General features: G+C 53.8%; 1 protein-coding gene across 3 annotated transcripts in view; it reads left to right on the top strand.

Annotated features, from left to right (window-relative positions):
- The window catches only part of loxl4 (lysyl oxidase-like 4), a 142,371-nt gene that overhangs the window by 79,556 nt on the left and 48,279 nt on the right, over nt 1-14,536 (top strand). For all 3 annotated transcript variants that reach the window (XM_068053110.1, XM_068053108.1, XM_068053111.1), the window contains 2 exons: nt 2,613-2,767; nt 13,269-13,436. In XM_068053110.1, the coding sequence (XP_067909211.1) occupies nt 2,613-2,767; nt 13,269-13,436 (323 nt within the window). The remainder of the gene's footprint in view (nt 1-2,612; nt 2,768-13,268; nt 13,437-14,536) is intronic.

Raw genomic sequence — 14,536 nt, forward strand, 5'->3', positions numbered from 1 at the left:
GAGGGGGGATCTTATAGAAAGATATAAAATTATGAAAGGAATAGATAAGATACAAGTAGAGAGGATGTTTCCACTGGCAGATGAAGCTAGGACAAGAGGGCATAGCCTCAAGATTAGAGGGAGCAGATTTAGGACTGAATTGAGAAGGAACTTCTTCACCCACCCAGTGAAGTAGTTGACGCTTCTTAAGAAAACTTTTTTAAAGTTAAGGTAGATATCTTTTTGAACAATAAAGGAATTAAGGGATACGGTGAGAGCGCGGGTAAGCGGATCTGAGTCCACGAAAAGATCAGCCATGATCTTATTGAATGGCGGAGCAGGCTCGAGGGGCCGGACGGCCGTACTCCTGCTCCTAGTTCTTATGATCTTATGAATTCATGTGGAATTGATGAAGGGGTGAATCTGAGTGGCTCAGACTGTATACAGTCAATGAAACACTTTGTTTTTTTTATTTGCTGAGTGGATCCAGAGTTGATGCTACCCATCCATGCAGGTACAAATTGGAATGCATGCCCTGGAGAGAGATAACTGGATTGCTTGCATCTTTCAAAGAGATGTGTGAGAAAGCTGAGGGTTTTTTCTGTCGGTACATTCAAATCAAATACTGTGGCCAAGACATACAGTCGCATGGTGAGACATTCTAGTTGTAAAGATAATTGCATTTGATCTTTTTTTTCATATGAGGGAGAGCCTTTTCTGTGTGGAGCTATTACGTATCATAGCTGCCTGGACTGTTCATCTGACATTCTCAGACTTTTCTTTGCCAACACAAGTATGAGAAGCAAGGGAGTATGTTGAGCAGCAGTTTGAATCAGTTTAGAATTAACTGGGCTCCGAGGCAGTTGTTGATGGGCTCAAATCCCACTCCAGAACTTGAGCACTTAATCCAGGTTGACACTTCAGACTGAGAGCTGCATTGGAGGAGGTTGGAAGTTAAACTGAGTCTACCCCTTCAGCTATTTGAAGTAGAGCAAGGGTGGTCTTCTGATCAGAGCCCAGCCTCACACACCATATCAAAAAAAGCAGATCATCAAGTCATTCATCTTATTCCTGCTCCTGTTTCACAAATCTCCTGATTTTAATTGGAAATCAAAATAAAAAAACAGGTGAAATGTAGAATGAGCTCCTGAATGGCTATCACCCACACAAAGGGAGGCATGGTGGGGGAGGGGGGAGGGGGTGCACACAGGGGAGTGGGGGAGTGTGTTATTGGGAGGACTCCAGGGACTGACGCCAGCCGGCAATCACCAAATCAAGGATAGAAAGGGGAGAACATTGAACAAACAGAAGTTTTAGAAAACATTATGTGAATGATGACATCCTTCCCAATTGAATTTTTAGCCCCTAATATGGGCAAGCATGGTGGCGGGATGATGCGCAAATCTGTGCCACCAGCCGGTGTACTGGTTTCCGGACACCATCCCACAGGATGGAGGGGCAGGAATACCTGCCCACCAGCAGCAGGTGTCGTGTTTGACTGATCAGTTTTGATTGCTTGGGCCTCTGGGTGGAGCTGCTGAGCAAGAGTGGAACTGTGGGAGTTTTCTGGAAGCTTCCGGGAGACATTTTGAATCTGTCTCACTGAACACAGGGCATGTTGAGACATGTGACAAAATCTGTAAGACCTTTTTGAGTTAATGTTAATGTGCTTTGAATAAACCAGTTGGTTATTTGACAGTAGTGTGAGATCTGCATTGCTCAGAATTAAAACAGATTCGAACATAACCCAGTATCCCAGCATAAACATAACAGCAAGTAGCCAATTCTGCTGGTTAGCGGCCTGTTAAGGCCTATTTTCGGAGGAAATTTCCAGTTGGACTCCAGGTCTCCGGAGGTATTAGGGAACAGGTGGCCTCCCGACGTCAGACAGAGATCCAGCATTCCAGGCAGGCTGAGAGCCCTCTCCACTTTCCTGGCTTCAGCTGAAGCTGCAGGCCGCCTGGTGGAGGGGTGTGTGGCCTGGAGGGGAATGTGAGGTTGGTGATGTTCCCATGCACCTATTGCAATTCTAGGTGGTGGCAATCCTGGATTTGGGAGCTGATTAATAAAATGGGAAATCTAAGTGCAGGAAACCATCAAGGCGCAAAGGAGTAGGAGAGACAACAAGATAAATCACTACATTGTGCCAGTTTGAGTTGAAAAGCCCAGAGATTATAGAAGTGTAAGGAAGGTAGGGCATTCCTAGGCTGGATATTCACTCCTGATTATCTGGCTCCATTCATGATTGCTACTCTTCTTCTGCTTTGTCACATGTACTCCCAATATACTTTCTATGTAACCCCACCCCCTCCCGTACCCTCCTCCCAGTTTATAGAATCATTCAGCACAGAAAGAGGCCATTCATGGCCATGCCAGCTCTTTGAAAGACTCGTCCAGTTTAGTCACACCCCAACTTTTTCCTCCTTAATTTAATTAGTCCTCTTTGAGAAAGAGCTAGATTGGAGATGGACTGAAAGGCCAGCTTCTGTCCTGTAAGATTCTGTGAATTTTTAAACTGAACTTGAATTCACAAACTGCCCATGGTGAGATTATTAGTCCAAGCCTCTGGATTGTTAGTCCAATCAGATAACTACTATATGAGCAAAGACTGAGTTCTCTGTGACCTGTTGTAGGTTTTGGGCCCATCCACATGAATGAAGTATCTTGCAGTGGCTTTGAGAAGTCCCTGACTGACTGCACCTTCCAGGAGGTGACCAGGGGAAGATGCAAACACGAAGAAGATGCAGCCGTCCGATGCAATATTCCACACATGGGATTCAAGAATAAGGTAAGGGAAGGTTTCCCAAACTTCAGTTCATGTTGTATAAAATGGCCCATTCTAGAAGGGGTGTATTAGAGGTGCGTGCATCCATTTGCTGTATGTGTGTATGTACCTTATGTATGTGTGTATTTGTTTTAGTGTGTGTGTGTGTGTGTATTTTTACGTCTGTATGTATTTGTGTGTGTGAGAGACACAGAGGGCTGGATTTTACAGCCCCGCTGATTTCGGGGGTCGTGGTGGGGGTGCCTGCCATGGACCTCGATGCCAGGGAGGCCCAACCCCATATTGCCGGTGCGGTGAGGCCCCCGACTGCTCGACGACGGGAGGCACATCTAAATATTCAAATAAATGTTAATGAATGAATGAAGTAGTTACCTGCTCCTGTTGTCCGTTTCACTCCAATGCTGGTGGCCGGCATTCCCGCGCCTTCGGATTTCTATCTGGAGATCTGAGGCATAACATTGATTGGGGGGGGGGGGGGAAAGGGAAGCAGGTAGATTTCTCTGAGCGGGAGTGGGGGGGGGGGGTCACAGTCATCTCATGGGTGTAGGAGATGGTGGGAAGGGGTAAAGATTAAAGTAAACTTTCGGGGGCGGGGGAAGGTCAGGTGCACAAGCTAAGTATTTTGGGGAGGAGAGGACAAGGAATGAAGTGTTTGGTCATGGGGAGGGTGGCACAGGGGCTAGAAACATTTAATTAATTTTTTGGAATAAATTCTAACTCACTATTTATTTAAAAATTCAAATGAAATGTAATTTTAAAATGTCATCGGTCCCTGAGCAGTGGGGCCTGATGCCATGGCCAGGGATGGACCTCCTCCCCATCATTGGGGGTGTGGGCAGTCTGCCCTGGCCATTTAAATGTGCTGCCGTGTTTAGTATCGTGTAAGCTCCGCGACGAGTGGTCCACACGTGTGGACCGTCATAGTTTACGTCCACTGCTGATCTCTGAGGCGGACATGTAATATTCAGCCCAGAGAGAGAAACTGGCCTTCGGATAAGTTACCTGGAGATAATGCTAATTACGCAAGGGATCTTTTATGTCCACCTGAGAGTGCAGACAGGGCCTTGGTTTAACGTCTTCAATGGAGGGCACCTCTGACAGGTCAGCACTCTCTCGGTACTGCACTGAAGTGTCAGCCTGGATTGTGTGCTCAAGTCCGGAGTGAGATCTGAACCCACGATCCCTCTGAGTATATCAGGGCACCACTGATTGTCCTTGTTGGACTTTCAATTCTTCCAAATTAGCATAATGTGAATCCCAAGACTTTAGGGTCAAAATTGGACCCGGTTGCACCTGTAAAATGAATGCAAGGAGACTCAATTTGGGGGACTGATATTCTGAGGCCTGAGAAACGTCCTGAAATTGGGTCAGGCCATTTTTCAAACATCCACATTGGCCATTGCATATGCAAATGAGGGGCTATTGCCTGTTTCAGCTGAACAGAAATGCTCTGCAATGAGTGGAGCAAGTGTTGGGCCTGGACTTTTCAGAGGCCACTGTGGCCTAAGCAACAGCTACCAATGAAAGATCTGTAATGCTCCTGACTCCAAACCACCCCCCACTCCTCCTCTGTTTCCCCCCCCCACTCCTCCTCTGTTCTCCCCCCCCACTCCTCCTCTGTTCTCCCCCCCCCACTCCTCCTCTGTTCTCCCCCCCCCACTCCTCCTCTGTTCTCCCCCCCCCACTCCTCCTCTGTTCTCCCCCCCCACTCCTCCTCTGTTCTCCCCCCCCACTCCTCCTCTGTTCTCCCCCCCCACTCCTCCTCTGTTCTCCCCCCCCACTCCTCCTCTGTTCTCCCCCCCACTCCTCCTCTGTTCTCCCCCCCCACTCCTCCTCTGTTCTCCCCCCCACTCCTCCTCTGTTCTCCCCCCCACCCTCCTCTGTTCTCCCCCCACCCCTCCGCTGTTCTCCCCCCCACCCTCCGCTGTCCCCCCCACCCTCCGCTGTTCGCCCCCCACCCCTCCGCTGTTCGCCCCCCACCCTCGCTGTCCCCCCCCACCCCTCCGCTGTTCTCACCCCCACCCCTCCGCTGTTCTCCCCCCCCACCCCTCCGCTGTTCGCCCCCCACCCCTCCGCTGTTCGCCCCCCACCCCTCTGCTGTTCTCCCCCCCCCACCCCTCCGCTGTTCTCCCCCCACCCCTCCGCTGTTCTCCCCCACCCCTCTGCTGCTCTCCCCCCCCCACCCCCTCCGCTGTTCTCCCCCCCCCATCCCTCGCTGTTCTCCCCCACCCCACCCCTCCGCTGTTTCTCCCCCCCACCACTGTTCCTCCCCCCACCCCACCCACCGCTGTTCTCCCCCACCCCACCCCTCCGCTGTTCTCCCCCCCCACCCCTCCTCTGTTCTCCCCCCCACCCCCTCCGCTGTTCTCCCCCCCACCCTCCTCTGTTCTCCCCCCCACCCCTCCGCTGTTCTCCCCCCCCCACCCCCTCCGCTGTTCGCCCCCCCACCCCTCCGCTGTTCGCCCCCCACCCCTCCGCTTTCGCCCCCCACCCCTCCGCTGTTCTCCCCCCCCCACCCCTCCGCTGTTCTCCCCCCACACCCTCCGCTGTTCTCCCCCCCACCCCTCCGCTGTTCGCCCCCCACCCCTCCGCTGTTCGCCCCCCACCCCTCTGCTGTTCTCCCCCCCCCACCCCTCCGCTGTTCTCTCCCCCACCCCTCCGCTGTTCTCCCCCCACCCCTCTGCTGCTCTCCCCCCCCCACCCCTCCGCTGTTCTCCCCCCCCCATCCCTCCGCTGTTCTCCCCCACCCCACCCCTCCGCTGTTCTCCTCCCCCCACCACTGTTCTCCCCCCACCCCCACCCCACCGCTGTTCTCCCCCACCCCACCCCTCCGCTGTTCTCCCCCCACCACTCCCTCCTCTGTCTCCCCCCCACCCCTCCGCTGTTCTCCCCCCACCCCTCCGCTGTTCTCCCCCCACCCCTCCGCTGTTCTCCACCCCCCACCCCTCCGCTGTTCGCCCCCCACCCCTCCGCTGTTCGCCCCCCACCCCTCTGCTGTTCTCCCCCCCCCACCCCTCCGCTGTTCTCCCCCCACCCCTCCGCTGTTCTCCCCCACCCCTCTGCTGCTCTCCCCCCCCCACCCCTCGCTGTTCTCCCCCCCCCAATCCCTCCGCTGTTCTCCCCCACCCCACCCCTCCGCTGTTCTCCCCCCCCACCACTGTTCTCCCCCAACCCCACCCCACCGCTGTTCTCCCCCACCCCCACCCCTCCGCTGTTCTCCCCCCCACCCCTCCGCTGTTCTCCCCCCCACCCCTCCGCTGTTCTTCCCCCACCCCTCGCTGTTCACCCCCCACCCGTCCGCTGTTCACCCCACACCCGTCCGCTGTTCACCCCCCACCCCTCCGCTGTTCTCCCCCACCCCCTCCGCTGTTCTCCCCCCCCACACCTCCGCTGTTCTCCCCCCCCCACCCCTCTGCTGTTCTCCCCCCACCCCTCCGCTGTTCTCCCCCACCCCTCCGCTGTTCTCCCCCCACCCCTCTGCTGTTCTCCCCCCCCCATCCCTCCGCTGTTCTCCCCCACCCCACCCCTCCGCTGTTCTCCCCCCCACCGCTGTTCTCCCCCACCCCACCCCACCACTGTTCTCCCCCACCCCACCCCTCCGCTGTTCTCCCCCCCACCCCTCCGCTGTTCTCCCCACCCCACCCCTCCGCTGTTCTTCCCCCCACCCCTCCGCTGTTCTTCCCCCCCACCCCTCCGCTGTTCTCCCCCCCACGCCTCCGCTGTTCTCCCCCCCACGCCTCCGCTGTTCTCCCCCCCACCGCCCTCCGCTGTTCTCCACCCCCACCCCTCCGCTGTTCTCCCCCCACCACGCCTCCGCTGTTCTCCCCCCCCACGCCTCCGCTGTTCTCCCCCCCCACGCCTCCGCTGTTCTCCCCCCCCCCACGCCTCCGCTGTCTCCCCCCCCCCACGCCCTCCGCTGTTCTCCCCCCCACACGCCTCCGCGGTTCTCCCCCCCCACACGCCTCCGCTGTTCTCCCCCCCCACGCCTCCGCTGTTCTCCCCCCACGCCTCCGCTGTTCTCCCCCCCCACGCCTCCGCTGTTCTCCCCCCCCACGCCTCCGCTGTTCTCCCCCCCCCACGCCTCCGCTGTTCTCCCCCCCACGCCTCGCTGTTCTCCCCCCCACGCCTTCCGCTGTTCTCCCCCCCACGCCTCCGCTGTTCTCCCCCCCCCAGCGCCTCCGCTGTTCTCCCCCCCACGCCTCCGCTGTTCCCCCCCCCCCACCCCTCCGCTGTTCACCTCCCCACCCCTCCCATGAGTAGGGGCTGACAGCCGTCCAGGATAGGCCTGGAGTCTCCAGGAATTAAAAAAAACCAATCTCCAGATCTGAACAAAACCTGGGAAACAGGAAAAATCATGGAGGCATTAAAAAAATTGTTTTCTTAAAAATAAAAGTTCTTTGAACCCTTTTTTGTCAGTTTTAAGAATATTGGCCGTGGGAATGGAGACTGCTTGATTGACAGTCAAGAAGCATCCCATTGAGAAGGAAGAGTCTGTTCGCTTTCCGATTGGCTGTGGGCATCATGTTGGGCAACCAATGGTAGGAGGGTGGAGGCAGGAGGTCATGTGACGAAATCTCCAGGACGACGTCAGACTAGAGTTGGCAACCCTGTGAGACCAGCTGATGCAGGCGGGCTGAACTTAGCTGCTGCCACATGGGAGGCTCGCCCAGATTACTGAGATGAAACTGGAGGTCTCCTGGTTCAGGAATGCGTTCCGGCTGTTCCAGGCACTGATGAGCTTCCTCCCCCTTTTCTAACCGTGAAGTCGGTGCCCCTTAAGAAAAATAAAAATCTGAGATTAAAAAAGAAGTTTAGGCAATACCAAAGTGGTTGTCGCACATGGTTGGAAATAATGATTAAGGACAGCGAAAGGCTCATTAATATTCATTAGCTTCTTAGAGCAATGTACAGATTTTTAAAGTAAGATTGAAGTCAACCTTGAATTCTTTAATAGTTCTGTTTTCAGTGAATTTGATTTTGTTCCACCCTTTATCGGTGGGCATTGCCGATGTACCCATTTGGCCTAAAGTTAGGCAGTGCCCTTGACCGCATGCTTGCTGACCTACAAAGGCTCCTAATCCAGCAATGCCTCAATTTTAAAATTTTCATCTTTGTGTTTAACTCCCTCCTTGGCCTCGCCCCTCCCTATCTCGGTAATCTCCTCCAGCCCCTATAACCCTCTGAGATATTTGTGCTCCTCCAATTCTGGCCCCTTGCACATACCCGATTTTGATCGTTCCACCATTAGCGGCCATGCCTTCAACTACCTAAGCTTTGGAATTCCCTCCCTAAACCTCTCTGCCTCTGTCTCTCTCTCTTCCTTTAAGACACTCCTTAAATCCCATCTCTTTGAACAAGCTTATGGCTGCCCTAATAACTCCTTACATGGCTCGGTGTGAAATTTTGCTTTATAACGCTCCTGTCAAGCTTCTCGGGATGTTTTACTAGGTTAAATGCAAGTTTTCCATACCTTTCACATTGTCCGACAGTGCAGTGTTCCTTCAGTACTGCCCCTCCGACAGTGCAGTGCTCCTTCAGTACTGCCCCTCCGACAGTGCAGTGCTCCTTCAGTACTGCCCCTCCGACAGTGCAGTGCTCCTTCAGGACTGACCCTCCAACAGTGCAGTGCTCCTTTAGTATTGACCCTCCAACAGTGCAGTGCTCCTTCAGGACTGACCCTCCGACAGTGCAGTGCTCCTTCAGGACTGACCCTCCGACAGTGCAGTGCTCCTTCAGTACTGCCCCTCCGACAGTGCAGTGCTCCTTCAGGACTGACCCTCCAACAGTGCAGTGCTCCTTCAGGACTGACCCTCCGACAGTGCAGTGCTCCTTCAGTACTGCCCCTCCGACAGTGCAGTGCTCCTTCAGGACTGACCCTCCGACAGTGCAGTGCTCCTTCAGGACTGACCCTCCGACAGTGCAGTGCTCCTTCAGGACTGACCCTCCGACAGTGCAGTACTCCTTCAGTATTGACCCTCCGACAGTGCAGTGCTCCCTCAGTACTGCCCCTCCGACAGTGCAGTGCTCCTTCAGGACTGACCCTCCAACAGTGCAGTGCTCCTTTAGTATTGACCCTCCAACAGTGCAGTGCTCCTTCAGGACTGACCCTCCGACAGTGCAGTGCTCCTTCAGGACTGACCCTCCGACAGTGCAGTGCTCCTTCAGTATTAACCCTCCGACAGTGCAGTGCTCCTTCAGGACTGACCCTCCAACAGTGCAGTGCTCCTTTAGTATTGACCCTCCAACAGTGCAGTGCTCCTTCAGGACTGACCCTCCGACAGTGCAGTGCTCCTTCAGGACTGACCCTCCGACAGTGCAGTGCTCCTTCAGTACTGCCCCTCCGACAGTGCAGTGCTCCTTCAGGACTGACCCTCCAACAGTGCAGTGCTCCTTCAGGACTGACCCTCCGACAGTGCAGTGCTCCTTCAGTACTGCCCCTCCGACAGTGCAGTGCTCCTTCAGGACTGACCCTCCGACAGTGCAGTGCTCCTTCAGGACTGACCCTCCGACAGTGCAGTGCTCCTTCAGGACTGACCCTCCGACAGTGCAGTGCTCCTTCAGGACTGACCCTCCGACAGTGCAGTACTCCTTCAGTATTGACCCTCCGACAGTGCAGTGCTCCCTCAGTACTGCCCCTCCGACAGTGCAGTGCTCCTTCAGGACTGACCCTCCGACAGTGCAGTGCTCCTTCAGGACTGACCCTCCGACAGTGCAGTGCTCCTTCAGTATTGACCCTCCGACAGTGCAGCACTTCCTCAGTACTGCCCCTCCGACAGTGCAGTGCTCCTTCAGGACTGACCCTCCGACAGTGCAGCACTCCCGCAGGACTGACCCTCCGACAGTGCAGCACTCCCTCAGGACTGACCCTCCGACAGTGCAGTGCTCCCTCAGGACTGACCCTCCGACAGTGCAGTGCTCCCTCAGGACTGACCCTCCGACAGTGCAGTGCTCCTTCAGGACTGACCCTCCGACAGTGCAGTGCTCCTTCAGGACTGACCCTCCGACAGTGCAGCACTCCTCAGTATTGACCCTCTGACAGTGCAGCACTCCCTCAGTACTGCCCCTCCGACAGTGCAGCGCTCCTTCAGGACTGACCCTCTGACAGTGCACACTCCCTCAGTACTGCCCCTCCGACAGTGCAGTGCTCCCTCAGGACTGACCCTCCGACAGTGCAGCACTCCCTCAGAACTGACCCTCCGACTGTGCAGTGCTCCTTTAGTACTGATCCTCCGACAGTGCAGCACTCCCTCAGAACTGACCCTCCGACTGTGCAGCACTCCCTCAGGACTGACCCTCCAACAGTGCAGTGCTACCTCAGAACTGACCCTCCGACTGTGCAGCACTCCCTCAGGACTGACCCTCCGACAGTGTAGCACTCCCTCAGGACTGACCCTCTGACAGTGCAGAACTCCCTCAGTACTGACCCTCTGACAGTGCAGCACTCCCTCAGTGCAGCACTCCGTCAGTACTGACCCTCTGACAGTGCAGCACTCCCTCAGTACTGACCCTCTGACAGTGCAGCACTCCCTCAGTACTGACCCTCTGACAGTGCAGCACTCCCTCAGTACTGACCCTCTGACAGTGCAGCACTCCCTCAGTACTGACCCTCTGACAGTGCAGCACTCCCTCAGTATTGACCATCTGACAGTGCAGCACTCCCTCAGTACTGACCCTCTGACAGTGCAGCACTCCCTCAGTACTGACCCTCTGACAGTGCAGCACTCCCTCAGTACTGACCCTCTGACAGTGCAGCACTCCGTCAGTACTGACCCTCTGACAGTGCAGCACTCCCTCAGTACTGACCCTCTGACAGTGCAGCACTCCCTCAGTACTGACCCTCTGACAGTGCAGCACTCCCTCAGTATTGACCCTCTGACAGTGCAGCACTCCCTCAGTACTGACCCTCTGACAGTGCAGCACTCCCTCAGTACTGACCCTCTGACAGTGCAGCACTCCCTCAGTATTGACCATCTGACAGTGCAGCACTCCCTCAGTACTGACCCTCTGACAGTGCAGCACTCCCTCAGTACTGACCCTCTGACAGTGCAGCACTCCCTCAGTACTGACCCTCTGACAGTGCAGCACTCCCTCAGTACTGACCCTCTGACAGTGCAGCACTCCCTCAGTACTGACCCTCTGACAGTGCAGCACTCCCTCAGTACTGACCCTCTGACAGTGCAGCACTCCCTCAGTACTGACCCTCTGACAGTGCAGCACTCCGTCAGTACTGACCCTCTGACAGTGCAGCACTCCCTCAGTACTGACCCTCTGACAGTGCAGCACTCCCTCAGTACTGACCCTCTGACAGTGCAGCACTCCCTCAGTACTGACCCTCTGACAGTGCAGCACTCCCTCAGTACTGACCCTCTGACAGTGCAGCACTCCCTCAGTACTGACCCTCTGACAGTGCAGCACTCCCTCAGTACTGACCCTCTGACAGTGCAGCACTCCGTCAGTACTGACCCTCTGACAGTGCAGCACTCCGTCAGTACTGACCCTCTGACAGTGCAGCACTCCCTCAGTACTGACCCTCTGACAGTGCAGCACTCCCTCAGTATTGACCGTCTGACAGTGCAGCACTCCCTCAGTACTGAGCATAGATCATGTGCTTATGTCCTGCTTGAGTTGTCTGATTTAGAGCCACAAGAGTTACGACTGGACCAAGGGGACACTTGATTTACAGCTCATTTCAACTTCAGAAGTTATCCATGCAAAACGAACAAAGAGAAAAATGCTGACACTTTCCATTAGATGTAATGTCTGGAGCTTAACATACGGAGTAACCGCATCACTGCTCCATATGATGATGATCGAACAGATCGCTGAGTGGGCATCAGTGTAATAAATGGGCTTATTCATTACCTCTGTGAGGGAGCCCTGAGTCCTGAACAGTCAACATGTACAGTTGAAGTATGCTGCACCAAACAGCTAGTGTCAGCTGTGGTTCAGTGGGCAGCACACACAGACACACACACACACATCTCTCCGACCCTGAAAGGTATAGGATTCAAACCCCGCTCCAGAACCCTGAGCACAAAATCCAGGCTGGTATGGCGGTGGAGGGCCAGTACTGAGGGAGTGCTGCACTGTCAGAGGGCCAGTACCGAGATAGTGCTGCACTGTCAGAGAGCCAGTACTGAGGGAGTGCTGCACTGTCAGGGGGTCAGTGCCGAGGGAGTGCTGCACTGTCAGAGGGCCAGTACCGAGAGAGTGCTGCACTGTCAGAGGGCCAGTGCTGGGGGAGTGCTGCACTGTCAGGGGGCCAGTGCCGAGGGAGTGCTGCACTGTCAGAGGGCCAGTGCCGAGGGAATGCTGCACTGTCAGAGGGCCAATACTGAGGGAGTGTTGCACTGTCAGAGAGCCAGTGCTGAGGGAGTGCTGTGCTGTCAGAGGGCCAGTGCCGAGGGAGTGTTGCACTGTCAGAGAGCCAGTGCTGAGGGAGTGCTGTGCTGTCTTTCAGATGAAATGTTAAACTGTGGCCCTGTCTCCCTCTCAGGTGGATGTAAAAGATTCCATGGTACTATTTTGAAGAAGAGCAGGGGAGTTCTCCCTGGTGTCCTGGTCAATTCTTATCTGTCAAATGACATCACTAATCAAAAAGGATTATCTGGTCATTATCACATTGATATTGTGGGATCTTGCTGTGTGCAAATTGCCTGCCATGGGTTCTGCATTACAACAGTGACTACACTTCAAAAGTACTCCATTGGCTGTAAAGTGCTTTGGGAGATTTTGAAAGGCGCTATATAAATGCAAGTCTTTTCTCTTTTCAAATTAGTGGTCACTCAGTACGGTGAGGACTTGCGGAGAGGCTACACTCACAGGAATATCGTAAAGAAACCCCATCTCCTTGATTTTTATTTTTTTGTGTATAAATGTCACAGGCATGTAAATACCTTCAGTTATTTCTGTACTGCAACCATTTTGCACAGCAACATCCCACAAACACCAAAGAGACAAATGCTCATCTTATTGCTGTCTGCCAACCTCTCTGGTAAAATTGCTGTCACATACAACAATAGTCACTGCACCTTCAGACAGTTACTTCATCGTATTGTGAAACACTTTGACATACTTTGATGTCATTATAAATCTCGATACAACGAGATACAGCTGCTGGCGTCTCTAGCCTGGTAAGACCAGAGAGGAAAAAAGTGAGGATGGAATTAGAAGGTAAATACAAAGAAAAAGTATTATCTGTGGTGATAGGAAAAACAACAACAACATCTTGCATTTATGTAGTGCCTTTAATGCAGTAAAATGTCCCAAGGCACTTCACAGGACTGTTATCAAACAAAATTTGACAACGTGTCACCTAAGAAGATATTAGGTATGGCTGCCGATGATGGGACAATGAAAATCGGGGATGCACCAGAATTGGAGGAGGGCAGAGATCTCAGAGGGCTACAGGGCTGGAGGAAGTTCTGGAGATAGGGAGGGGCGAGACCATGGCAGGATTTAGAATACTCTAAGGAGTTAATTGTACTTCCTGTCCCAAATATAGATACGTTTGAATGGCGGCCGTAACCGCTTCGAAGGCCGTGTGGAGATCCTGGTCGAAGTCAACGGCACGATGAAGTGGGGCACGGTGTGCGGCGAGAATTGGAGACTGACTGAGGCCATGGTCGTGTGCCGACAGCTGGGGTTAGGCTTTGCCAACCATGCGCTACAGGTAGGCCCTGAGGGAGGAGATGAGCTCCTGTCCTACTTCATCTGTTGGCAGCAAATCTTAAAATGTGGCCACTTAATGGATGTTCCCATTCAAGGATGAACCTGTGCTCAAAATCCAAGATAACACAAGAGAATATAGATCAAGGAAAGACCATTCAGCCCGTCGGCTCTCTCCTTCTACAGCTCATGTACAGCCTCCCTTATTGTGAACTCTACTCCACCTATTTAATCTCGTGAGGCAAAGTTCTTCATCACATTTCCTGGCCCCGTTCTGCCCCAGCCATCCTCCCCCCCACAAAGTTACTGATCAAAACTCCAGAATATTCATCCATTTCCACATTGCTATGATTCATTCCTGGCCAGTTGTCCTCCTAACCAATAAGTGCCTTGTTGTGTATTTCCGTAACATTGCACATGTGAGTGGGTTTTGCTCTTGAAAAAAAAAAATCAATATTAACCACAACTGAGCACGTGCGAAGCCCCGTGTTTTTGGCAGAGTGAGTAATCTGCTGGGTCGAAATCCTGGGGCTCCCTCCCTAACAGCACTGTGAGTGTACCTACACCAGATGGACTGCCGCGGTTCAACAAGGCGGCTCACCACCACCTTCCCAAAGGCAATTCGGGATGGGCAACAATTGCTGGCATTGCCAGCGACGCTCACATCCCAAGAATGCATTAAAAAAAACTGGAGTAGGCCATTCGGCCCTTCGAGCTGGCTCCACCATTCAACAAGATCATGGCTGATCTTCTACCTCAACTCCACCTTCTCGCACTATCCCCATATCCCTTAACTCCCTTAGTATCTAAAAACATGCTGACCACTGTCTTGAATATACTCAGTGACTGAGCATCCACAGCTCTCTGAGGTAGAGAATTCCAAAGATTCTCACAACCCTCTGAGTGAAGAAATTTCTCCTCATTTCAGTCCTAAATAGTCAACCCTTTATTCTGAGTCTATAACCCCGTGTTCTAGATTCCCCCATCAGGGGAAACATTTTCTCAGCATCTACCCTGTCAAACCCCTTAAGAATTTTATATTTCAATGAGATCACCTCTCATTCTTATAAACTCCAGGGAACACAGGCCTCGTCTACTCAATCC

The sequence above is a fragment of the Heterodontus francisci genome, chromosome 20 (genome assembly GCF_036365525.1).
Source record: "Heterodontus francisci isolate sHetFra1 chromosome 20, sHetFra1.hap1, whole genome shotgun sequence".
NCBI classification, from domain to species: Eukaryota; Metazoa; Chordata; class Chondrichthyes; order Heterodontiformes; family Heterodontidae; genus Heterodontus; species Heterodontus francisci.